At 38.5% G+C, this 25,789-nt stretch overlaps 1 protein-coding gene across 6 annotated transcripts in view; it reads right to left on the bottom strand.

Annotated features, from left to right (window-relative positions):
* Positions 1 to 225: 225 nt before the first annotated feature.
* HNRNPR (heterogeneous nuclear ribonucleoprotein R) overlaps positions 226 to 25,789 on the bottom strand; it is a 43,575-nt gene continuing 18,011 nt past the window's right edge. For all 6 annotated transcript variants that reach the window (XM_007528724.3, XM_060205513.1, XM_007528723.3 and 3 more), the window contains 6 exons: positions 18,766 to 18,942; positions 16,084 to 16,219; positions 11,197 to 11,402; positions 4,170 to 4,319; positions 1,634 to 1,755; positions 226 to 1,508 (listed from right to left, as the gene is read on the bottom strand). In XM_007528724.3, the coding sequence (XP_007528786.1) occupies positions 896 to 1,508; positions 1,634 to 1,755; positions 4,170 to 4,319; positions 11,197 to 11,402; positions 16,084 to 16,219; positions 18,766 to 18,942 (1,404 nt within the window). In that variant the 3' untranslated portion in view covers positions 226 to 895. The remainder of the gene's footprint in view (positions 1,509 to 1,633; positions 1,756 to 4,169; positions 4,320 to 11,196; positions 11,403 to 16,083; positions 16,220 to 18,765; positions 18,943 to 25,789) is intronic.

The following is a 25,789-nucleotide window of genomic DNA, read 5'->3' as shown; positions in this document are numbered from 1 at the left end:
AGGTATGAAATTAAGAGATTGTAAGAGAATACCAATTAATGAAGTGCTATTTGGAATAAATAGAATTTAGACTAATCCTCAGTCTGATATCCACAATACCATATTGGAGTAGACAAGAAATTTTGCATGAATTTGATCACTCACATAGGCAGTTATAATTGAAAACAATGTTCCTGCAAGGATTACGAATAATGTTTTAGACACAATTGAATTTGAAATAGGTAATGTTTTGAATAGTTTTTTGAGTTTTATTGAAATCTTACATGAACAAGAAATTGGAAATACAATCACATCAAAGAACAAATTGTCACGGCTTTGACGTTTAAGCCAAACAAAATTTGTAGGGCAAATTTCAAAAAGGTGTGAAGTTATAACAATTTAAAAACACAGTTTACCTACTTCTAGGAATGCAAAACATACAATCATGTTATTTTCAATACAAGAAAACTTAAATTTCTTTTGCTTTTATTTCTTAAAACTACTAAGACAAAGCACTAGCTTGTATTTTTATTTACAGCATACTCCATACTCCTATGTAATCTATCCAAATCCAAAAAAAAAGAGAAACCATCCAAAACCAGAGGTTCTGCAAAATCATCGTGATTTAACAGTGTGCTCAGTTTGTTTCGAAGCTAAAATGAAGCATGGACCAATAAAGCATCATATCCCCCAGAATAAGGGAACTCTGTAAGCCCAATATGTCCAAGAGCATTTATGGAAAGAGGAAAAAATAAAAAGACTTAAGTATATACACAATAGTGACTTCTTCAGCCCAATACAAATGGCAGCAAACTGCTACTTAAAGATGGAACAGTTAAGCCAAAAAAATTTTTTTTGAAGAATGTAGATCTAGAGCCAATCATATCTTGCCCATCATTTTCCAGCCCTCACTTGTCTATTTCCACTGTTGCCCATAAGTATCCTGATAAAATTCCTGGTTGTCATTATTGTAACCATAGTTACCAGAATAGTCACCACCTTGCTGAAGCGGCTGTTGAGCGATGGGTTGGGAACCCCAGTTCTGTTGGTTGTTGGTCTGACGGCGCTTGGAATCAGGTTGGTTGTACCCATCTGCCTTTCTCTTGCCTCCTACATTGCCCCCACGATTGCCCCGAGATCCACGGGAACCACGGCCTCTCTGCTGTTGAGCAGGACCCCCTCTGCCACCCCTAGAGCCTCTTGGTGGTCCCAAAGGTGCCCCCCTTTGTGAATAGCCAGCTCTACCTCTTGGAGGTGGTGCTCCCCGCCCCCTTGGTGGTGGTGGAGCACCTCTCCCTCCCCTTCCTCCTCCTCTTCCTCTTACTGCATAGCCATCATCATAGCCGTAGTAGGGATCTTCATAGCCTCCACGATAGTCGTGATAATCATAACCATAATAATCATCATAGTAATCTTCATAGCCATAGTAATCTGGAGGGTAGCCATATCCACCTCTCCCCCCACCACGACCCCGACCTCTAATTGGTGGTGGCATTCGAGGAGGAGGGTGATAGTAATAATCTTCATACCTAGTAGTGGATGGAAGGGAGAAAAGAAAAAAAATCAGTTGCTTCAAGACTTTCCTGATTTTGTTTCATTAACCTGACTTCCATCGACCCCCTCTTCAAAGAAATTTACTAAAATGCAGACTCACGCAGTGTTTCTCGAAGCCTGTCTAGCAGCTTGGCGCTCTTTCCTTTTCTTGTCTGGTGGCTTGGCTAATACTATTTCAATTTCTTCCCCTTCTATCTCTTTGCCATTCATTTCATCCATGGCCTATACAAAAACCAGGGGGGAAAATACATTTATTTTACAAATAGTACTATTTCAGCTAATTAGTAGTTTCTTAAAATTGCACCAGCTTGTCAAAAAAACTATTTCTAAGACTTGTGAGAACTACATTGGCTATCTCTGGGAGGTGGGAGGGTGAGGATAAAAAGCTTTGCTGGTGGGTACGGTGTGATCTTATAGTCTTGTGACCTACTATTAATCACAATTTTTTTTTAATTACACCAGCTTGTTGAACTTGTCTAGTTTGACTATAACCTGTTATCTGAACTCAATTAAAATATTGCTACACTAGCCTAAATTCTCTTAAAATACTACAGACCAGGTATAATAAGGAAAAACTTTTGCAAGTATTTTAATATACTTCCAATTTTTATTAATTTACAAAAGATTAATCTAGCTACATAAAAAAAACACAAGTATATTTCCCTCAATCTTACCTGTTTCTTTTTTTAGATAAAAAGAAAGAGATCAATGAATTTTATGCCTTTTATAGTGTTCTGCTGTTTTATCTTTTTCATTTTAATGGGGCACAGGAGATCAAACCCAGGGTCTCACACATGGAGGTATGTGCTCATCAGTCCTATATTCTTATATAAAAATTACATTGAGGTGGAATGGGAGGTGTTTAATGAGCAGAAAGACAGACATGCATGCATGAGGACTTAGTTAAAAATTACATATGGGCTGGGTGTTAAAAAATTACATATGTGGCATACCCAGCTGAGTGCATGTTACAATGTGCAAAGACCTGGGTTCAAGTCCCCAGTCCCCACTTGCAGAGGAGAAGCATTACAAGTAGTGAAGTGCTGCTTATGTGGTTCATTCTCCCCAGCCCTCTCAATTTCTGTCTCTATCCTATTAATAAATGAAAAAAACAAAAACCACACATGACAGAGTGATGCTCTGGTTCTCTCCCCCTCTTGATAATAAATCTTTAAAAATTATATTGAGAACAAACTAGTGCCTTATACTTTAATATGTAAAGGAGCTCCCAGACTTGCCCATTCCTTGATTCCATTAACTCCTCAAAGCTTAGCTATACCAAAGGATAGATAAACATCTGGAATAAATATCAGGATTAGCACAAACCAGGCAAAAAGCATTTTAACTTTTCAGAATTCAAATTTTCTAAGTAAGCACAAGGTATTCGACATGTAGGTCTCACACTGTTCTTCAATAAAATTTTAAGGATCTGAAATATAAATGATGTTATCAATAGAATTCAACAAAATACTGATCCAAAAAACTAAATCTCCCCCAGAACACATTGTCCTGGAACATACTTTGCAACAACAGTTAGCTGAAAGCACCAAGAGCACAAAAGGCCTGGACTATTATTTAAGTACTCACCTGGACTGCAGTAATCAAATAAGAATTCTATATGCCAATATTTTTATATCATATTTCAAAAGTTCAAATAAATTAACTCATTACTATTTTTTCTGTTTTCCTACAGTAGCTTTTTCTCTTTGAAATGCTATAATCATAAATGGCATTTACAAGTATCTAATAAGATTAAATCAGTTCTCCTCTAGATGTCTCCATATGAGCTTTTAGCTATTTCAGCTAATTAATAAAATAAGTCTATAAAAGCTTTCTGATATAAGAATGGAGCATCAAAATTCTCTTTTCTTCCCATCCTGGAGACTATGATTTCCAATTGCTTGGCTACAAACTCCATAGACTACTTAGGCAAACAACCCTACAGGCTCTTAGAAATCATATACAGTTAGAGTCAACAAGTTATTTAATAGCAACTAAATTAGAAGGCAGATTTAAAACCTATACCTGTAAACCACACAAATGACAATTTTAGAAACCAATACTAATTTTATAGTGAACTGTGATTTTTTTTTTTAAGATTTGTTTATTTATTTAGGGAGAGAAGACCAGAGAGCACAGCTCAGCACTGTCATAATGTAGCTGCTTTTGGCATATAAACAACAGGCTGAGTTATTTCCCTGGCCCCAAACAGTGAGCTTTACAAATAGTAGTCTAATTAGCTTCCATCAGAAAAAAAAAAAAAAAAAGCCAAGGGGCATCCCTTGATTGTGATAGCACCCCAACATTAACTGAGAGTACCATGCACAGTGCCTAACTATTTATAGCAAATAATTACTATACTTTCTATATTTCCAAGGGACCATGCCATCAAACCTTAGGCTCACAAAAACAGTAAGAGATTAAAAGTAACTTGCCAGAAGTTACATTTTTACTTATTAAAACCAGACACTAAAATGTGGAATCTTATCACATCACTAATAAAGATGCATAAAAGAAAGTTCCAGATTTGGCAAAAGCTAAAAATCAATCTCATTTCAGTTTTCAAGTCACTTTATGTTGAATAAGTTTCAGGAATAAAATTCAAATACCAAGGACCAAAATTCAATAATGTCTACCTTAACAGCTGCTCCTCTGTCTTCAAAATGAACAAATGCATAATCTTTCAACTTCTTCACTCTTTCAAGTTTTCCAAATTCAGAAAATGATTTTTCCAATATTTCCTCTGTTACCGTAGTAGCCAAGTTTCTTACAAATAAAACTTTCACCTGAGACAAGAAATACACAAAATTGACATTAACCACTTAATTTTAGCTTTTCTTTTCTTCTTCTTTTTTTTTTGGTGGGTCTGTGGCTTCATGTATATGTGTTCCACCACTCTCAGACTAGCTTAAATAATAATCAATTCCAGAGAAAAAGGAGACATACAATAGCATCATTCCACCATCCTTTGTACCACTATGCTCTCTAATGGTGCCAGGTTCAAAAAAATGGGACTTCACCTCTAGTGGGTAAACTAGATCAAATCTTAAACTGATTTTCTCCTATCTTCATGGCATAAGCTTTTCTTCTATAAAAACATTCAACAGTAAAATAATATGGTAAGAGGAGGCAGGTGATGGTGCACAGTTGAGTGCACATATTACAATGTACAAGGAATCCAGACTCAAGCTTTGCAAGCAGAGCAGTGCTATAGATGTCTTTCTCCCTATTTCCCCTTTCCCTCTTGATTTGTCTCTAGTCAATAAATAACAAATAAAAAATTTAAAAAATACATGGTGAAGTGGTAATAATTATACTATAAAAGCTGCCAAGAAAATTATTCAAGGCCCTGGTTCCCATCTGCAGACGGGAAGCTTCAGAAGTAGTGAAGCAGTGCTGCAGGTCTCTGTCTCTCTCTCTCTCTCTTTATCCCACTCTATCTCCTCCTTTCTTCTCAATTTCTGTCTCTATACAGTAATGAAAAAAAATAAAATGATTTGTAAAATATTCTGTTAAGTTACCAATTTATATAAATTACTAGTCCCTTCATCTGCCCTTTCATTAAAAGTTGAAACAACCAAAATATAAGTACTACTAAGTTAATTTATAAATGTAACATTTTCTCCAAGTTCCCCTAAAGCAAATTTTTCTGTCCATTCACTCCTCCCCCCAGCACCTGTATAAACCAAATGTAAAAGATCATATAGGCAGCCTGGGAGTGGGGTACAATTAACCAAAGGTTGGACTCTCAGGCATGAGATACCAAGTCTGATCCCCACAACCATATGTGCCAGAATAGTCCTCGGGTTTAATCTTCTCTCACTTAAATAAGTGAATGCATATAAATAAACCAAATTTTATCTGCATTCTTGCCTTTAGTTTCATGATTAGTTAACAATTTGTTCTGCTATATATCTTAATTCTTTTTCAGCCACCAGGTTCCAGATGCTACCATGATGCCAACCTGTCTTCCCTGGCCAGACAACCCCAACAATGTGTCCTAGAACCCCACATGCCCAACTAGGGAAAGAGAGACAGGCTACAAGTATGGATCAACCTACCAATGTCCATGGTTCAGCGGAGAAGGAATTACAGAAGCCAGACCTTCCATTTTCTGCATCCCCATAATAATCCTGGGTCCATACTCCCAGAGGGATTAAAAAATTGGAAAGTCTTCAAGGGAGGGGAATGGGATACAGAGTTCTGGTGGTGGGAATTGTGTGGAAATGTACCTCTTATCCTACGGTCTTGTCAAATTTAATTATTTTAAAAGAAAGAAAAAAAGGGAAAAAAAATTTAAAGGGAAAACAGTGAATAGTAAGGGCAAGTGTGTAGGGTTAGAGATTAGTCCTACCAAATATATAAAATAATCAATATAGTACTAATTAGATAACAACAGAAGTTATATCCATATCATACAGTTAACATATTGAAAAAAAAAACTTAAAAGAAAAAATCAGGATGGGGGAGAAAGCAGGAAGGACCAATTATGAAAGTATTTTAAGAAATTAATGAATGAAAGGATGGGCAGTGGCACACCTGGTTAAGCGTACATATCACCAGGCTCAAGGACCAGGGTTCAAGACCTCACTCCCCACCTGTCTGCTTCATGAGCAGTGAAGCAAGTCTGCTGATGTCTTATCTTGCTCTCCCTCTCTCCATCTCCTTGTTCTCTTTCAATTTCTCTGTCCTAGCTAATAAAAAATAATAAAAAAAAAAAAAAAAATGGCTGCCTCAAGCAGCTAATTTGTAGTGCCAGCAGTGAAGCTCAGTGGTAACTAATAGCTTTGAGATACTATCTATTATCAGATTGGCAAAAAATCTATACCCATGTAATAAGGGTGAGGATTGATTTCTTATAAATTGCTGGTTATCATAAAGAGAGGTATGGCAATAGCCTCATAATTACAGATACACAGCTGTATCCCTAACAATCATTCTACAAATCTATCTGTACTTGTATCAACTGACATGATATAGTTCACTCATTCCACCATTACAATAATAAAATAAATAAGTCAATATCCAACTGATTAAATGTTCCACGGTACATCCATAAAATGAAATACAATGCAGCCACCTAAAGATCAAACAAGACATTTTCTAACTTTGACTACAAAACAGGAATACAACTTAATTAACAGTTATAATCACTACAAGCAAGCACTGTATTAACATTAAAAACACTGCATAATTCCTTAGTGGAACACAAAATGATATTCTTCCTTAGGTTGGAGAGCAGCCTGTGATGTGCAGTGTATATAGTGCCAGGCTTGCAAACATGAGAAAGTTTGATCCTCAGTGCCACATACACCAGTGATGCTCTGGTTCTCTCTCCTGCCATAAATAAATAATTTAATATATTTTTATGGTTAAGAAAGTAAGTATAGAGGGGGTTGGGCAGTGGCGCAGCAGGGTAAGCACACAGTATAAAGCGCAAGGACCCCAGTTCAAGGTCCTGGTTCCCCACCTGCAGGAGGATCACTACCCAAGCAGTGAAGCAGGTCTGCATGTGTCTTTCTCTCTCCCTTTTTAACTTCCCCTCAATTTCTGTCGTATCCAAAAACAAAAAACAAAAAACAATGGCTGCAGGAGCAGTGGATCTGTAGGGCAGGCACTGAGCCCCTGCAATAACCCTGAAGGCAAAAAGAAAAAAAAATAAAACATTAAAAAACAAAAAAGTAAATATAGATCAGTGAATAGGACTGGTTACCAGCAACTATTCATGCAAGTAAACAAAAAATAGACTATTATATGTGCCTAACTAAACACTTAAAAAATAAATATCAGACTACTACAATGGATACCTACAATGCTCTAGGGGGCATAGAAGATGAAGTTATGAGTAAAAGTGGTACTTCTTTGTTTCTATATATATATATTTAATAAGAAAATTATTACTTATTCCAACAACCAAATAACACACTGAAGAATGTGTTGCCTCAAATAAAATGCTAGACAGGCCTCCACTACTGACTTTTTAGCTCTATTGGGGATCTTTTATTCTTTTCCCAGGTAAAACTTATTAGTTGATAGGAGTAGTCGGGTGTAACGCAGTAGGTTAAGCGCACATGGCGCACATGTAAGGATCCCAGTTTGAGCCCCCAGCTCCCCACCTGCAGAGGAGTCGTTTCACAGGCAGTGAAGCAGGTCTGTAGGTGTCTAGCTTTCTCTCCTCCTCTTTTCTTCCCCTCCTCTCTCCATTTCTCTCTGTCCTATCTAACAATAATGATATCAATAACAATAATAACTACAACAATAAAACAGCAAGGGCAACAAAAAAGAACAAATAAATATTTTTTAAAAACTTACTAGTTGAAATTATCTTTAAAAATCAATAGGGAAAAGGCCTGTTAGTAAAGATTTATTTTGTAAAAAAAAAAAAAAAAAAAAAAAACAAGATCCAACTTGCAGTCTCTGGGAGGTTACAGAATAGATAAGTAACGTATTCTCAAAGATGAGGTTTCAAGTTGTATCTGGCACTTAAGCACCATAGTAAGGATCCTATAGAAAATTTCTGGATGTATTTCAATCTGAAAAGTTACTAGAGGTATACAAAAAGTGGTTGATAAGAAAATTACTATAACTATACTATAGAGTTTCTAAGTATTTTTATTCCATTCTTATAACCTATTCTATCTTTAAAACAATCTTATTGTAAAAGCAATGTTATTATATGGTAGGGGCTGGGCAGTGGAGCACCTAGTTGAGCGTGTACAATATGCAAGAATCTGGGTTCAAGTCCCTAGTTTCCACCTACAGGGTGAAAGCTTCACCAAGCAGTTAAACAGTGCTCTGAGTATCTTTCTCTCTCCTCTATTTCCCCTTTTGCTCTCTCAATTTCTGTCTCTAATAAATAATAATTTTTAATTTTAAGTTATTATAAGGTAGATTCAAAGTTGTATGGTTTTCTTAATAACATTTATCCAAACCCAATCAAACAGATAGCAACCAAGTTCAATAATTTTCCCAAAGTCACAAATCCGTTAGGAGAAGAAACATCTGGAATCAAACAACACAGCTAACACAACAACAACAAAGGTATTTATTTTCAGTCCATTTCCTTGATACCCATCTACTTTAAGAAATGAGAAAGATACTGAATTAAGGGAGTCAGGCAGTAGTGCAGCGGGTTAAATACACATGGCACAAAGCGCAAGGACCAGTGTAAGGATCCCGGTTCAAGCCTCTGGCTCCCCACCTGCAAGGGAGTCACTTCAGGCGGTGTAGCAGGTCTGCAGGTGTCTAACTTTCTCTCCCCCTCTGTCTTTCCCCTCCTCTCTCCATTTCTCTCTGTCCCATCTAACAACAATTACATCAATAACAACAACAACAATAAAACAAGGACAACAAAAGAGAATAAATATTTAAAAACATTTAAAAAAAAGATACTGAGTTAATATATCTCAGAGCCTATCTTACTCGTTTCACTGGATCTTCTACAGTGCTGCTGGAAACTAAACCTACAACCTCAGAGCCTTTGGCATGAAACTATTTGCATACACATCTCCCAGACCCTCTACTTAATCATAAAACACTACTGCCAGGAGTCGGGCAGTAGCACAGCGGGTTAAGTACACGTGGTGCAAAGCGCAAGGACCGGCATAAGGATCCCGGTTGGAGCCCCGGCTCCCCACCTGCAGGGGAGTCGCTTCAGAAGTGGTGAAGGAGGTCTGCAGGTGTCTATCTTTCTCTCCCCCTCTCTCTATCTCTGTCCTATCCAACAATGACATCAATAACAACAACAATAAAAAAAGGCAACAAAAAGGGAATAAATAAATATTTTTTTAAATTAAAAAAAAAATACTACTGCCCACAAAAACTATCGTTATAAGTATGAACTGAGACTGCTACCTGGAGTAAAAAGCTTGAGGAAAGGAGCATCCAACCTAATTTATGGCATCTACAGAGTTGTTGCCTGCTTAATGGAAGCAACATACATCAAAATATTTACTGAAAGTAACAGAGATCTAATTGATACATCTCTTCCTCAGAATCAGGACCCGTGGCATCATCGGAATCTTTGGATGCTAGCAACAGAATTTTCTATAAATATTTTGCTACTACCATTGACAAACATGAGAACCCTGTATCTTTCTTTCTGGGAATGATATTCTTAAAAATATAATCACTTGGGGGTCGGGCGGTGGCGCAGTGGGCTAAGCGCATGTGGCGCAAAGCGCAGGGACCGGCATAAGGATCCCGGTTCAAGCCCCCGGCTCCCCACCTGCAGGGGAGTCGCTTCACAGGCGGTGAAGCAGGTCTACAGGTGTCTTTCTCTCCCCTTCTCTGTCTTCCCCTCCTCTCTCCATTTCTCTCTGTCCTATCCAACAACGAATTGCATCAACAAGGGCAATAATAATAACCACAACGAAGCTACAAGGGCAACAAAAGGGGGGGGGAAATGTCCTCCAGGAGCGGTGGATTCATGGTGCAGGCACTGAGCCCAGCAATAACCCTGGAGGAGGGGAAAAAAAAAAAAAAAATATATATATATATAATATATCACTTAAGGTTTGCAGGTATCTATCTTTCTTTCCTCTTCTCTGTTTTCCCCTCCTCCATTTCTGTTAAAAAAAAATACAATCATTAAAAAAGAAAGCATGGAGGAAGTGACTCTGAGGCTAGAGATTTGAATTTCAAAGCACGAGGTTCTGAATTTGATTCCCAGTCAGTGCCAGAGTGATGCTCTAGTTCTTTCTCCGTGTGTATGTGTATAACTTTTAGATATAAATATAAAAAAAAAAAAATGTAATAGATGGTCATGTAATAAAAGTCAGTGTGGTCAATGAAGATCATAATCCACAGTTTCTAAAATACTACTTCTCTTTACTCAGTACTTTTGCCTTTAAAAAATGTTTTTAAATATTTAATTTTTTAATGTGGTGTCAACCTGCAGAGGGGAAGCTTTGTGAGTGGTGAAGCAGGGCTTCTCTCTGTCTCTCACTCTCTCTATCACCCCCATTCCCTCTCGATTTCTAGCTGTCTCTATCCAATAAATAAATAAAGGTAATAAAAAAACTAATGTGGTGTCTAGACTTAAACCCGTGGTCCGGGAGGTGGTGCGGTAATAAAGCTTTGGACTCTCAAGTATGAGGTCCCAAGTTTGATCCCCGGCAGCACATGTGCCAGAGTGATGTCTGGTTCTCTCTCTCCTCCTATCTTTCTCATAAATAAATAAAATCTTAAAAAAAAAAAAAAGACTTAAACCCATGGCCTCACATGGGAAGGCATGCACTCTACAGGGTGAGCTATCATCTGACCCCCAACTTCTGTATTTTTTAAAAGACATGTACCTATATTGTGTGTATGTGTGTGTAAGAGAGTCTGCGAGAGAGCTACCAGAGCACCATTTTACACTGGCATATGCAGTACTAGGGACTTCAATGTTTACCACTAAGGCACCTCTCTGGCCACTTAATTCTTCATGTTATCTAGTTCTAAACAAATTCTCAAAGTATAAAGAAATGTTTGACTGAAGGAATCTAGTTTAGTTCCTTTTGGCTAGTGGATACTGAGACACTTTTACCTGTAAAGCAGGTCCTTCCCTAAATAATAACATCATGTGCTATAATTTACCATAAAACTTGAAAATTTTGAATATTATCCTGAATATAGAATTTAAGTGCCAACCACATCTTTACCCCAAGTAACTACATTTACCTTAGCCATGACTTCTGGATCTGGTTCTTCCACAGGATCAGCCCATTCGACCGTAACTACATTTCCCCATACTTTAACTTTTCCACTCATCAGTCGACGTCTGGCTTGTGCTGCTGACTTGTGATCTTCATATTCAAGGAAGCAGAACCCCCGATTCTTCTTTTTGTCATCGGGTTGATGATAGAGAATAACGTCCACCAAACCCTCTGTTAAACCAACAGCCAGATATATAAGCCAAAAGCATCCACCACACATCTAACAACTAGGCAGATCTAAATCCATTTGCTAACAAGCAAAAAAAAATAACTGAGGAAGCCTCAAAATGATTCACTAATTACCTAGTAGGCAATTAAACTAGTATTATCAGATAAAGTGATTGGATAGTATTTTACTTCCCTTTTTTATATTAAGTATACTGACGATTAAACTATTGTATTTTGATACATATATAATGTTTTAGTATTGGGTATAATCTGACCTTATAATTTATGAAAAATACCACCAACAAACTTAAAAACCAAATTGTTCATATAAATCCAAGAGAACTAATCATGGCCAAAAATCATTCCTAGAACTAACTTGTTACTGCTTTTTTTACCAAGAATAAAAATGATCACTTTTGACATTCCTCTGGCCTTTTTTTTTTTTTTGCCTCCAGGGTCATTGCTGGGGCTCGGTGCCTACACTAAGAATCCACTGCTCCTGGAGGCCTTTTCCCATTCTGTTGCCCTTGTTGTTGTTGCTGCATAGGACAGAGAGAAATCGAGAGAGGAGGGGTAAACAGAGAGGGTAGAGAAAGGGGCTCTAACCAGGATCCGGGATCCTTGTACCGGTCCTATCACTTCTCACTGTGTGCACTCAAATCGCTGCAGTACCGCCCAGCCCCCTAGCCTTACTTCTTTTTTTAAAAAAAATTTATTTATTACCTTTTGTTGCCCTTGTTTTATTGTTGTTGTTGTTGTTGGATAGGACAGAGAGAAATGGAGGGAGGAGGGGAAGAGGGGGAGAGGAAGATAAGACACCTGCAGACCTGCTTCACTGCTTGTGAAGCGACTCCCCTGCAGGTGGGGAGCCAGGGGCTCAAACCTGGATTCTTATGCCTGTGCCTGCGCTCTGTGCCACCTGTGCTTAAGCCGCTGCATTACCGCCCGACTCCCCCTAGACTTACTTCTATGCCTTCATCAACAAGCCTCTAAAATGCAATCCATATCCTTAAGGATGCTTAGATTTTACTTCTAGCTCACGTCTGGTATATTCCAAATTTAACACGTCGAAACTATACCATTACTCACAAAGTCTATCTTTTCTATATTTCCCTATATAGTAGAAAGTAAAAACATCTTAAGAAGTTTTCAAGGCAAAAATTGAGAACTCAATTTTGAGTGTACCTTTCCTTATCTCCCAATTTCAAATCCATCTACTTGTCTACTCTTCTCCCTTTCTATCTCCCCGCTTCCTTACACAGACACACACACAGCCAATGTTCAACCACATCTGCACAATTTCCCAACACACCAGGACATAACACTTGTTCAGATTTACAGTTCCCACCATAACTTTTTTTTTTGCCTCCAGGGTTATCACTGGGGCTCAGTTCCTATGAATCTACTAGTCCTGGTGGCCATTTTTTCCAGTTTTTGTTGTTGTTGTTGCTATTGTTCAACAGGACAGAGAGAAATTGAGAGATGGGGAAGATAGAGAGAGGGGATGAGAAACACACCTGCAGACCTGCTCCACCATGGGTGAAGCAACCCACTACAGGTGGGGAGCCGGGAGCTTGAACAATCCCTGTGCCAGTCCCTGCACTTTGTACTATGTGCACTTAACCCAGTGCCCACCTGAATGATTTCATTCAGATAGACACAAGGAGGGAGGAAGAAAGAGAAATAAAAGAGACCAAAGCACCAGAGCTTCCCCAGGTGCCATACCATTCTCCACATGGTGCAAAAGTTTGGACCTGGGCCACATACATGACAAAGAACACACCCTACACATTGAGGTATCTCTCCCTGTCCCTATCTCATTTATTTTCATATCCGCTTCTACCTTAATCCAATCTTCTATGTAATCTACAATGAAAGAGTCAACTAATTTACTACTTTCTACTCTTAGTTTCCCAAAGTTATTATCCATATAGTAGTTAGAATCGTATTCTGTAAATGTAAAACAGGCATTTATACCCTGCTTAAGGCCTTCAAATATCTTCTTGGCATTTTATAATAAAACCCAAATTCCTTGCATGGTTTGTAAAAGCCCTCTCCGACTTCATCTCATATAATTTCACCCCTTTTAACAACACTGGTCTTTTCCTCCATTATGTTAATATACCAAGTTCTTTGGGGCCAAGTGGTGGTGCATCTGATTAAAAACGCACATATCACATTAATATACCAAGTTCTTTTCTAGATTTCAAGCTTTGGATATATGTTGCTTTCATGAAGCAACTTATCCCTTTGCTTTTCATATAGTACTACTTACTATTATTCACTGTTTAATTCTTGGTTAAGACATTTTTTTAAAAGCCTTCTTCTTGGAGTATTACACCAAAGTAAAAGACTTTGGGGTGGGTGGGTGAGTGGGGAGAATACAGGTCCATGAAAAATGATGAAAGAAATAGTGGGGGTTGTATTGTTAAATGGGAATCTGGGGAATGTTATGCATGTAAAAAAAAAAAAAAAAAGAAGTAGAAACGCAAAGCAGAAATTGACTGAGTTTGGAGTATGGCACCAAAGTAAGAAAGCAGAAGTACACTAGAGTTTGCAGTGAGTACCTCCCTAATACTTCCTTCTCCACTTTTCCAAGCTTTGGGTCCATGATTGCTCAACAATTTGTTTGGCTTTGTATGTTAACTCTCTTTTCAGTCACCAGGTTCCAGGTGTCATCAGGATGCCGGCCAGACTTCCCTGGATTGAAGACCCCACCAATATGTCCTGGAGCTCAGCTTCCCCAGAGACCCACCCTACTAGGGAAAGAGAGAGGCAGACTGGGAGTATGGACCGACCAGTCAACGCCCATGTTCAGCGGGGAAGCAATTACAGAAGCCAGACCTTCTACCTTCTGCAACCCACAATGACCCTGGGTCCATGCTCCCAGAGAGATAGAGAATGGGAAAGCTATCAGGGGAGGGGGTGGGATATGGAGATTGGGCGGTGGGAATTGTGTGGAGTTGTACCCCTCCTACCCTATGGTTTTGTTAATTAATCCTTTCTTAAATAAAAAAAAATTTTTAAAAAGCCTTCTTCTATAACCACTAAAACAAGGATTATAGCTATTCTCTAATAAAATATTTATTTTACATATCATGGCGCTTACCACAATGTGTAAATATTCCTTTAGTGTTTTTATCTTATCTCCTTTCTTAGAATTTAGCCTTTATTTGTTCACAGCATAAAGCCAATATTTAAAGGCTAGATATGGGGCCGGGAGGCGTCGCACCAGGTTAAGCAGACATAGGACAAAGCACAAGGACCCACACAAGGATCCTGGTTCGAGCCTATGGCTCCCCATCTGCAGGGGGTGTGGTTACTTCACAAATGGTGAAGCAGGTCTGCAGATGTGTATCTTCCCTCCCCTCTTAATTTCTCTCTGTCCTACCCAGTGGTAGTGGGTTAAGTGCATGTGGCGCAAAGCGCAAGGTCCAGCGTAAGAATCCTGGTTCGAGCCCCCGGCTCCCCACCTGCAGGGGAGTCGCTTCACAGGCGGTGAAGTAGATCTGCAGGTGTCTTTCTCTCCCCCTTTGTCTTCCCCTCCTCTCTCCATTTCTCTCTGTCCTATCTAATAATGAAGACATCAGTAACAACAATAATAACTAATAAAAAAACAAGGGCAACAAAAAAAGGGGAAAAAATAAATAAATATTAAAAAATATACAGTGGGCAGAATTTCTGGTGGCAAGATCCAAAATGTTATCTGGATTTTAGGAAGGTAAAGTAAAGGACTAGAAATGAAGTAGTTAAAAGACTAGGAGATTGGATTATTAGATGGTTCATCCACATAGATGCCAGAGATATAACAAAAAAAAAACAAGTCAATTTAGGAAAGAAGCAGAATGTGAACCAGAAGCAATCTTCAGACAATAAAAGTTTGGAGCCAGAAGAACAGTAAATGACAATTTTAAGGAAAGAGGAGGTATGATATATCTAGATGATTAAAATGAGTGGATTTTAGAAGGAGAAGTAATGGTTGAAAATAGTACCTTCTTATTAACTGCTCCATCAGCATTTAAAAACACATGGGGGGGGATGGGAATAGCCTGCAAAATAGCTCACTTTAGTGTGTTGCTTTGCAATGTGTCCATCCCATGGTTAGATGAAGCTTCAATGCTATGATCTCTTTCATTTTCTCTGCCTAGATACATACATATATATGTATGTGTATAAGTGTGTGTATATACATATATACGAACAGGAAAAGTCAGACTAACTTGTGTGTAATAAGTGAAACTTGTAATCACTTTGGGGTTCAGTTTTAATTAAAAGTATGGTATTTATAAAAACATAATTCTCAATTCCATGGACTTAAAAATTAGAAATTTTGATAAATCTAATTCAGACAAGACAACAGGATGGATACAAAAACAGCAAGAGGATAAAAATATTATCATCTTAGCCCTAAAGTACACTGAATGTCAGGGAGGAATCCTCTCACTAGAGCAATACAGGTCAAGGGCTCTGAAAAAAGCCAAGGTTTAACTAAGGCAAAGAAGTGAAGGAAACATTCTAAGAAGTTTAGATGAGAAAATTTGCTTAGTCCAACCACTAGAAAGCAGAACAGAGGCATTTTTAGAGATTTGAATTCTTAAATTAATATACAGCCCCCTCTTTTGCACTTATACATAATAACCAAAATATTCCCCAAAATTAACTTCTAAATATATTTTTGTTTTACCTGTGACTTTGCTGAATTCTTCCAGAATATTTTCTTTAGTCTTATTCTTTGGAATTGATCCAACAAAAAGTCTATTGTTTGCCACAGAAATGCATACTCCAAGATGTTTACCCGGGCGAATTTCATAACTGTCACACTGCAAGGAAGAAAAGAACCAGATACCCGACAACCACCCCAAACTCAGAACAACTGATACAATATTTAAAATCTATTAACTCGGGGTAAAATAATCCCTACTTCATGAATTTAATAACTTCTCTCATGTTTGCCATAATATATTAAAAAAAATTTTTTTTTAGTAGCCATCAGGGTTTTCTCTGGTGGCTCAATGAGGGACCTATGAATCCACTGCTGCTCTTGGAGGCGTTTTTATTCTTTCTTTCTTTCTTTCTTTCTTTCTTTCTTTCTTTCTTTCTTTCCTGGCTAGAAGAGAGAAAGTGGGGGGGGGGGAGACAGGAAGAGAGATAGACATCTGAAGACCCGCTGGCCACTCATTGAAGCATCCCCCTGCAGGTAGGAAGCTGGGGGGCTCAAACTTTGTTCCTTGTGCATGGCATTATGTGTACTTAACTAGGTACTCCACCTCCCAGTCCCCCCCCCAAATATAAATATATTTAAGCTTCACTGCTACTGGTTATCATTACTCCATCATAAATTAAAAAATGCTAAGTTATCCACCTTATTTTAATAAATGTGATTTCACATTTCATTATCTGATTTTTTTTTAAAGAAAATTCCAGAGTACCAAGACATATGATTTAGGATCCTTCAAAGATAGTTAGTTCCAGATAAGCCAGAAACAAAATTAACAGTACACTGAGTAACAAATATATTTAAACAATGCAAAAGAAATTTTTTAAAATTTCATATTCTACACAAAATATAGAATTTTTTATTTTTATCTTTTAAAGGTTTCCTTTTAAATTTTTTTTTGTTTATTTTAATGACAGAGACAGAGACAGAGAAAGAGAGACAGTCCACAGCACTACTCAGCTCTCGCTCATGATGGTGTCAGGGACTAAACCTGGGGCTGCAGAGCTTTAGATGAAAATCTTTTGCATGATCATTGTTATCTGCCATCCCCTTTAGAATTCCAAATACAGACAAAGTTTTAAGTTGCAAAATTATATCAAGTGATAAAATTTAAACCATTATAATGGTTTCCTTGATAAACTGGCTTCTTATCTGTTTACTAATATATATATGTGATTTAAAAAAAATAAAATCACTTATGTTATATGCTATTTATTGAGAAAATTCATATTTTTCTCAATATTAATCAGGTTAGAAGGGAAAATTCATAACAAAAAAAAACTGAATCAAGCTATGATTAACTTTTCTTTTTGCCTCCAGGGTTATGTGGCTTTTTTTTTTTTGATAGGACAGAGAAAGATAGAGAGGGAGCAACCCCCTACAGGTGGGAGCTAGGGGCTTGAACTGGGATCCTTGTGCTCGGTACTATGTGCACTTAACCCAGTGCACCACCACCCAGCCCCCTTAAATGATTAACTTCAAAGCTAAACATTTTTGTGAAAAAAACTACCCATCTATAAAGACTAGAACCATACTGGGTGAGGTTTTTATATGTCTTAGCAAGAATATGCTAGAGTGGGTGGGGGTAGATAGCATAATGGTTATGCAAAGAAACTCTCAGGCCTGAGGCTCCAAAGCCAGGTTCAATCCCCCACAGCACCATAAACCAGAGCTGCGTGGTGCTCTGATTTAAGAAAAAAAAAAGAGAATATGCCAAAAGATGACATGGTCATTTTAAATTACTGAGATGATTGTACCTTAATAATACCTAAGGAATAAAGAGATACTTAATTTTTAGGATTTGTTACTACTATCACTATGAAATAAATACAAAGGGTATTTTAAAGTGCTACCAAAAGGAAATAGTTGTATATAAAGCAGTTTATAAATAGTTGTATATAAAGTAGTATATAAACAGTTGCTATAAAGTAAAAGAAAAAAGATTAAAGGCAGAAGAGCCTAGAAACAAGAGCAACCAACTTAGAACCAATCTCGGTCCTTATTATATTTTTAAAGAATCCTTATGCTGAGTGTAACAGTGAGAATTCCTTATTTAAATATAGAACTAGGGAAGCCAAATATTCAAATTAAACTTTAGCTATCTATTAGCTAGCTATTAACTTTAGCTAGCTATTAACTCTTTAGGCTTTCTATGACATATTATTTGAGGAATTTCATTTCTTTTTCTTTTTGCCTCTAGGGTTATTGTTGGAGCTTAATGCCCGCACTAGGAATCCACTGCTCCTAGAGGCCAATTTTACCATTTTTTTCTCCCAATAGGATACGACAGAAAAACTGAGAGAGGGAAGATAGTGAAGGGGAGAGAAAGATAGACACCTGCAGACCTGCTTATCAAGGATCCCTCCTGCAGGTGGGGAGCTGGGGGCTTAAACCAGGGTGCTTGAGCGAGTTCTTGCACTTTGTATTATGTGTGCTTAACCCCTGCACTACACTGCCTGGCCCCAAGTTTCATTTCTATTGTTATAATCAAGAAAAAAAAAAGCAAAAGTAGCATAGCAACTCAGTCAATATAAGAACTTTCAAAGCAAAAACAAAAGAAAACAAAACAATGTTAATAACAAACACTTAAACTGAGGAAGTCTCTCAAAAACAGACTTACTGGATAGTGGGTATTTGTTTATCACATACCAGTTTAACAGCTTCCTGTGCAGCTTCTTTTCCACAGAAGGTGATAAATGCATATCCTCTATTCTGACCAGATAGTGGATCCATCATAAGACGTAGGTCCCAAATAGGACCAGCCTTTTCAAAGAGAGGCACCAACTCATCCTCATATAAATCTCTTGGTATTTTACCTACAAAGACCTGAAATTAAATCTCGGTATTAGAACCCCAAAATAAGCATTTGATTTTAGAGCTATAAAGCTTTTATTTCTAAGAAGGCAGGAGCAGAAGGATGGCTATGGAGGAATAAACATAATTTGAATTTTTGGAGGAATAAAGATAATTTGAATTTCTTGGAATTAATGCTGTTCCAAAACCCATTATAAAGAACTTGAAAGTTATCATAAACAATGTTCTATATTGAAAAAGGTAAAATGATTAATAAGAAAGAAAAGTGGCTTTTTTTTTTTTTTTTTTTTTGCCTCCAGGGGCTCAGTGACTGCACTAGGAAGGATATCCACTGCTCCTGGTGGCAATCTTTTTCTTTTCTTTCTTTTTTTTTTTTTTGGGGGGGGGTTATTTCTGGGCTTCAATGCCCCATGAATCCACTGCTCCTGGAGGCAATCTTTTTTTTTTTCCCACTGTTGGTGGTGGTGTTGTTCCTGCTGTTGTTCAATAGAATAGAGTAAAACTGTGAGAGAAAGGAAAGACTGGAGAAAAAGACACTTGCAGACCTACTTTGCACTTGCAAAACAACCCCCCCCCCCAAGTAGGTAGCCAGAGGCTCGAACTGGGATCCTTGTGCCAGTTCTCCTGCTTCACACTATGTGCACTTAACCCAGTGTGCTACTGCCTGGTCCCCAGAATGAAAAATTTACAGCAGGAAAGGCAGTTTCAAAATGGGTAGTGTGGTACTCTAAAAAGCTTGCGAATCCAGTGTTTGATCCCTGGTATCACATGTGTCAGAGTAATGCTCTGGTTCTTTCTCTCTTATGAATAAAGAAATCTAAAATAAATAAATGGCAAAATTTCACTAGCAATTTCCTATTTTTTTTTTGAAATTTTATCAAAATAGCAGAGCAGATGATACATGTTTACCTTTATGTAAATTTGATATATGCCTTTTATAAAAGTAATAACTTCCCTCCTCATCTACTTCCTATTACACTTCACTTAATCACACCAAAGCTAACCTTATCAAAGTAAGGACTACAAAAGCTGAAAAAGGGCAAAAGACTAGCATACTTTAATGATGATTCTCTGGTCACTACCAGGTCGCCCCATCAGCTGGTCACAGAGGTCACCATAGGTTCCTTAGTTGAATATGGACTCCAGATCAAACTGATGGGGTTTACAGTCAACAATATTTATACACTTTTCTCCTATCTGGGAGCTATTCTCCCTGACCCAGCTTCCTAGCCCTTTTTCCAGCCATGACATCATCTCCCCAGACAATAACTTGGGTCCACCTGCATATCAGATTTCAGGCTCAGGAAAAAACTAGTATAGCCATGGGTCCTTTGGAATATACCTAAAATAGACCTACTAGCTATTTCTAAAATGGAGATCCCAAATCTTCATCTGCAATAATCTTGCCTTTAGGTTCATGATTAGTCAACAATTTGTTTGGCTTTACATGTTAACCCTTCTTTCTTTTTAAACAGGTCTTTTTTCTCTTTTTATTTTATTTTTTTATCTTTATTTATTTGCTGGATAGAGACAGTCAGAAATTGAGAGGTAAGAGGGTGACAGAGAGGGAGAGAGACAGAGAGATACCTGCAGCACTGCTTCATCACTTGTGAAGCTTTCCCCCTTGCAGGTAGGGGCCAGGGGCTCAAACCCGGGTCCTTGCGCACTGTAACATGTGCGCTCAACCAGGTGCACCACCACCTGGCCCCTATTAACCCTTTTTTCAGCCACCAGGTTCCAGACACTACCATGATGCCAATCGGACTTCCGTGGGCAGATAACCCCACCAATGTGTCCTGGAGGCCCGTTTCCCCAGAGCTCTGCCAGAGAGAGAGGCTGCGAGCATGTGTCGACCAGTCAACATTATCAATGCCTATATTCAGCGGGACAGCAATTACAGAAGCCAGACCTTCCACCTTCAGTACCCCATAATGACCCTGGGTGTTGTATGCTTTACATTGGGTGCTAGTTCTCCCCCGCCAAGAGAATTAGATCAGGCCTGCTAATTTCGCGGGCCCGCTTAGCCCCGCCCCTAGGAAGCCCGCCAGAGTTCCAGAGTTGGAGAGTTTCAGAGGGTTCCCCAGTAAGAGAGTTCCAGAGTTCCAGAGTGAGAGAGTTCGAGGGTTCCTGAGTTCCAGAGTAAGAGTGCTTGCGCCGCCGCAAAGAGACAACAGAGTTCTGTTTGGTGATTAGTTTGTCTTAGTTTATGAATCATTGTTCCTGAATAAAGAAATACAGCTTCCCTGCCCAGCCGTTGTCTCCGCATCTCTGATACCCGCCGTGAGCCTCCGAATTTTAACAACACCTGGGTCAGAAGAATAAAGAATAGGAAAGCTATCGAGGGAGGGGATGGGATGTAGAGTTCTGGTGGTGGGAATTATATGGAATTGTACCCCTCTTATCCTATGGTATTGTATTTCCATTTTATAAATAAAAATTTTTTAAAAGGTATAACTTAATGAGAGGTTGATGTGGTCCTTCCCCAGGCTCCCCACCTGTAGGGGAGTCGCTTCACAAGTGGTGAAACAGGTCTGCAGGTGTCTATCTTTCTCTCCCCGTCTTACCCTCCTCTCTCCATCTCTCTGTCCTAATAACAATGATGACATCAATAATAATAATAATAATGACTACAACAATAAAACAAGTGCAACGAAAGGGGATAAATAAATATTTTTTAAAAAATCTTTACAACTGGGAGTCGGGCGGTAGCTCAGAGGGTTAAGCGTACATGGTTCGAAGCGCAAGGACTGGCGTAAGATTCCATATCGAGCCACCGGCTCCCCACCTGCAGGGGAGTCGCTTCACAGGAGGTGAAGCAGGTTCTGCAGGTGTCTTTCTCTCCGCTACTGTCTTCCCTTCCTCTCTCCATTTCTCTCTGTCCTATCTAACAATGACGATATCAATAACATCAACAAAAATGACTACAACAATAATAAAAAAAAAAGAGCAACAAAAGTTGGAAAATATATAAATATAAATTTTTTTAAAAAAATCTTTAAAAAAAAAGCTTCAATCTATCACTCTATCAGAATTATATATACACATATATTATTTATTTGATTTGATAGGATAGAAATTGAGGGGGAGAGAAGACATACAGGGAGAAGCTTCCTCCCCTGCATTTAAGGACCCAGGACTTGAACCCCATTCTTGTGCATGGTAATAGGAGTGCTCAATCAAGTGTGCCACCACCTGGCCCATTATCTATCAGAACTTTGAGGTATGGAAAATATCCTTCATCAATGGACTATGTGTGCACTTTGTGTGCTGGGGTCTCACAAATACACAATTCCACTGTTCCTGACAGACGTTTTTTTCCTTTTAACTTCACATATGCAGAGAAGAAGAGCCATACAAAGAGCAAAGGCACCACAACACTACAACTTCCCTCAATACCTTGCATGATGCACCCATGTTTCGCCAGGGTTTGAACCTGGGTCCTCATGTGTGGTAAGAATGCTCTAGGGACCAGTGGTGGCACACCTGGCTGAGTGTATGTTACAGTGCACAGGGATCCAAGTTTTGAGTCCCCAGTCCTCATTTGCAGGTGCAAAGCTTCACAAATGTTGAAGCAGGGCTGCAGGTGTCTCTCTCTCTCTCCCTCTCTATCATCCTTTCCCTCTCAATTTCTGGCTGTGTCTATCCAATAAATAAATAAAGATTAAAAATATATATTAAAAAAAAGAATTCTCTGAGTGAGCTCTCTCCTGGCCCCATTTGTACACTGCCTCAATTAAAATCATAACAGGACTGCATTAAGTGGAGCACTGTGTTGTATCTCTGGCACCACATATGACTGCATAGTGCTCTGGTCTTTTTCTCTCATTAAATAAGTAGTTAATTTTTTAAAAAGCATTCAAAGATGAAGGGCTAAGTACAAAAAGACTCAAGTACAGCAAACAGACAAGTACTGATCAGAAGGTTCATACCGAAGACAATGTTGGAAAAGAGCAAATTTAGTTAAACTACAGTTAGATATTTGGAGTTTAATTCCAAGTGTGTTGGGGAGGGTTTGAGCAGGCAAGTGACAAGCTGACTTACATTCTAAAAGAAATTTACTGCCAGCTGCAAAGAAATACTACCTGGGCTTGATTCTACATTTTAGTTTTCGTGAGCTCAAAATACTACCTGGGCTTGATTCTACATTTTAGTTTTCGTGAGTTTCGTGTCCATGTATGCAGACAGCCCACTTCATATTCCTCATTTTATTCCCAGCATTGAGTACAGTGTCTGGGAAATAAATAGCTATGTGTTTTTAAATGAAATAAACATCTACCTCAAATAGTTAACTTATGTACTCATCTCAACTCTTCTCCTCTACTTGATGTAGCAATATTTTTTTCACCAATTTCCCCTCTCATATATAAACAGCTCACATTAGCATGCCAAGTATGTGAAAATTCTTCCCTTAAATTTTAAATGAAAACAAAAATCACACCATCTTCCAGCTATTATTCCATGTCTCTGCTGTCCTTTACAGCAAAACTGCTCAAAATACAGAACACACCTGCTGCCTCAAATCCCTTACCTCTCATATTCTTGAATCTTCTCAAAATCTGGCTTTCATCACCACTCTAGTCAAAGACATCCATGTTATTATAACTAACATCAATTCTCAGTTCATCTTACCTGGATTAAGTGTGATATCTGAACATCCATCTTTCTATAAAATTTTTTTCGCTTGACTTTTAGGCAGTACATTTTCTTTTAATTCAATGGCTCACTTCTCAGTTATTTTTGTTACAAGTTCCACCTTATCCCCCAAACTCCAATGTCAGAAAATTGTAGGGTTTTTAGACCTTTTCTTTAGCCACACACAGCATTACACACAGCATATCCCAGCTCAAGTTTTAAAATACCACATAGATGTTAATGCCCCTACTTATATAACCCCTAGTCAGAACTTTCCCCTGTAATCCAGGATATGTTTAACAAATATTCAAACAGGTCTAGAGACAACATAACATGTCCAGAACTGAACTACCTCTCAATCTTGCTAACTGGATCTTCTCTACAACTTTCCTCATTTTAATAAATGGTAGCTTCACCCTTCTAACTGTTCAAGTTAATATGCCTTGAAGCTTGTTGGCCTTTTTCTCTCATATCTCCATATCCAACTCATGAATAAATTCCATTTTATCTATCCTCAAAATACCCAGAATTGAAGTTTTAGTTATACTATCTATATTATCAACCCCATATTTGTTAATAAAACATAGCTCTGCAAAAAAGGTTATAGATAAGAGGGCTGTAGAAACTACATTGTGGTTATACAAACAACTTTCATGTCTGAAGCTCCAAGGTCCCAAGTTCAAGCCCCCAGTGGCACCATAAGCCAGAGCTGAGCAGTGTTCAGATCTCTGTGTATCTGTCATTAAAATAAAATAAAAATATATTTTTTAAATAGGTTATAGATAAAAGGTGTCTTAATTGCCCCAAAGTAAAAGGCTCTGAGGTGGGGGAGAGGGTCAGGTCCTAGAAGATGATGGCAGAGGAGGACCTAGAGGGGTTGGACTGTTATATGGAAAACTGAAAAATGTTACATATGTACAAATTACTATATTTTACTGTTGACTGTAAACCATTAATCCCCCCAGTAAAGAAGGAAAAAAAAGGTTTCTTAAAACAAGAAATATATACAGATAGTTAGTGATACTAGTACTACTACCACTATTATTTATGCCACTGGGGTTTGGTGTCTAATCAACTCTAATACCACTTCACAGTTGGCTAGTTTTTCCTTTTTTGATAGAGGATGAGATATAGCATAATGATTATGCAAAGAGACTCTCAGGCCTGAGGCTCCAAAGTCCCAGGTTCAATCCACTACATCACAAGCCAGAGCTCTGGTTTAAAAAAAAAAAAAAGGGAGTCAGGCGGTAGCGCAGCTGAGCACGTGGCGCAAAATGCAAGTATAGGAGTAAGGATCCCAGTTCCAGCCCCAGGCTCCCCACCTGCAGGGGAGTCGCTTCACAAGCAGTGAAGCAGGTCTGCAGGTGTCTGTCTTTCTCTCCCCCTCTGTTTTCCCCTCCTCTCTCCATTTCTCTCTGTCCTATCCAACAACAACATCAATAATAACTACAACAATAAAACAAGGGCAACAAAGGGGAATAAATATTAAAATAATAATAAATAAATAGAGAAAGAGGGAGAGGGAGAGAGGAGAGATACCTGCAGCACTGTACCACTGCTTGTGAAGCCTTCCCCCATGGCAGGGGAGGTAGGCTTGAACTCAGGTCAACAATGTGTGTTTTACTGGATGTACTATCACATAGCCCCTGATAATTTTATGTGCTGCTGCTGCTAGAGTGAGTGAGTGTGTGTGCGTGTAGGCTGTCTGATTAAACTGTTTTGTCTCTATTAATATAATACAATGGTGCTTCATGATTACCTTAAAACACCACCTATTCAGGGGTCCGGTAGTAGCACAGCAGGTTTAGTACACAGGGCACAAAGCGCAAGGATCGGCTTAAAGATCCTAGTTTGAGCTCTGGCTCCCCACCGGCAGGGAGGTTGCTTCACAAGCAGTGTGTCTGCAGGTGTCTATCTTTCTCTCCCCCTCTCTGCCTTCCCCTCCTATCTCAATTTCCCTCTGTCCTATCCAACAACAATGACAATAATAATAACAACAACGATAAAAAAGAAGGGCAACAAAAATGGGGAAAATGGCCTCCAGGAGCAAGTAGATTCACCTCAGCAATAACCCTGGAGGCAAAAAAAAAAAAAAAAAACACCTATTCACTACTCACTTTTTCCTTGTCACCAGGATTATTGCTGGGGTTAGGTGCCAACACTACAAATGCATCACTTCTGGTGGCCATCTCCCCATTGGATGAAACAGAGAAACTGAGGAACAGAG

The sequence above is a fragment of the Erinaceus europaeus genome, chromosome 13 (genome assembly GCF_950295315.1).
Source record: "Erinaceus europaeus chromosome 13, mEriEur2.1, whole genome shotgun sequence".
In the NCBI taxonomy this organism is placed as follows: Eukaryota; Metazoa; Chordata; class Mammalia; order Eulipotyphla; family Erinaceidae; genus Erinaceus; species Erinaceus europaeus.
Note: the sequence above shows the minus strand (reverse complement) of the source record. Positions and strands in the feature narration are given on the sequence as shown.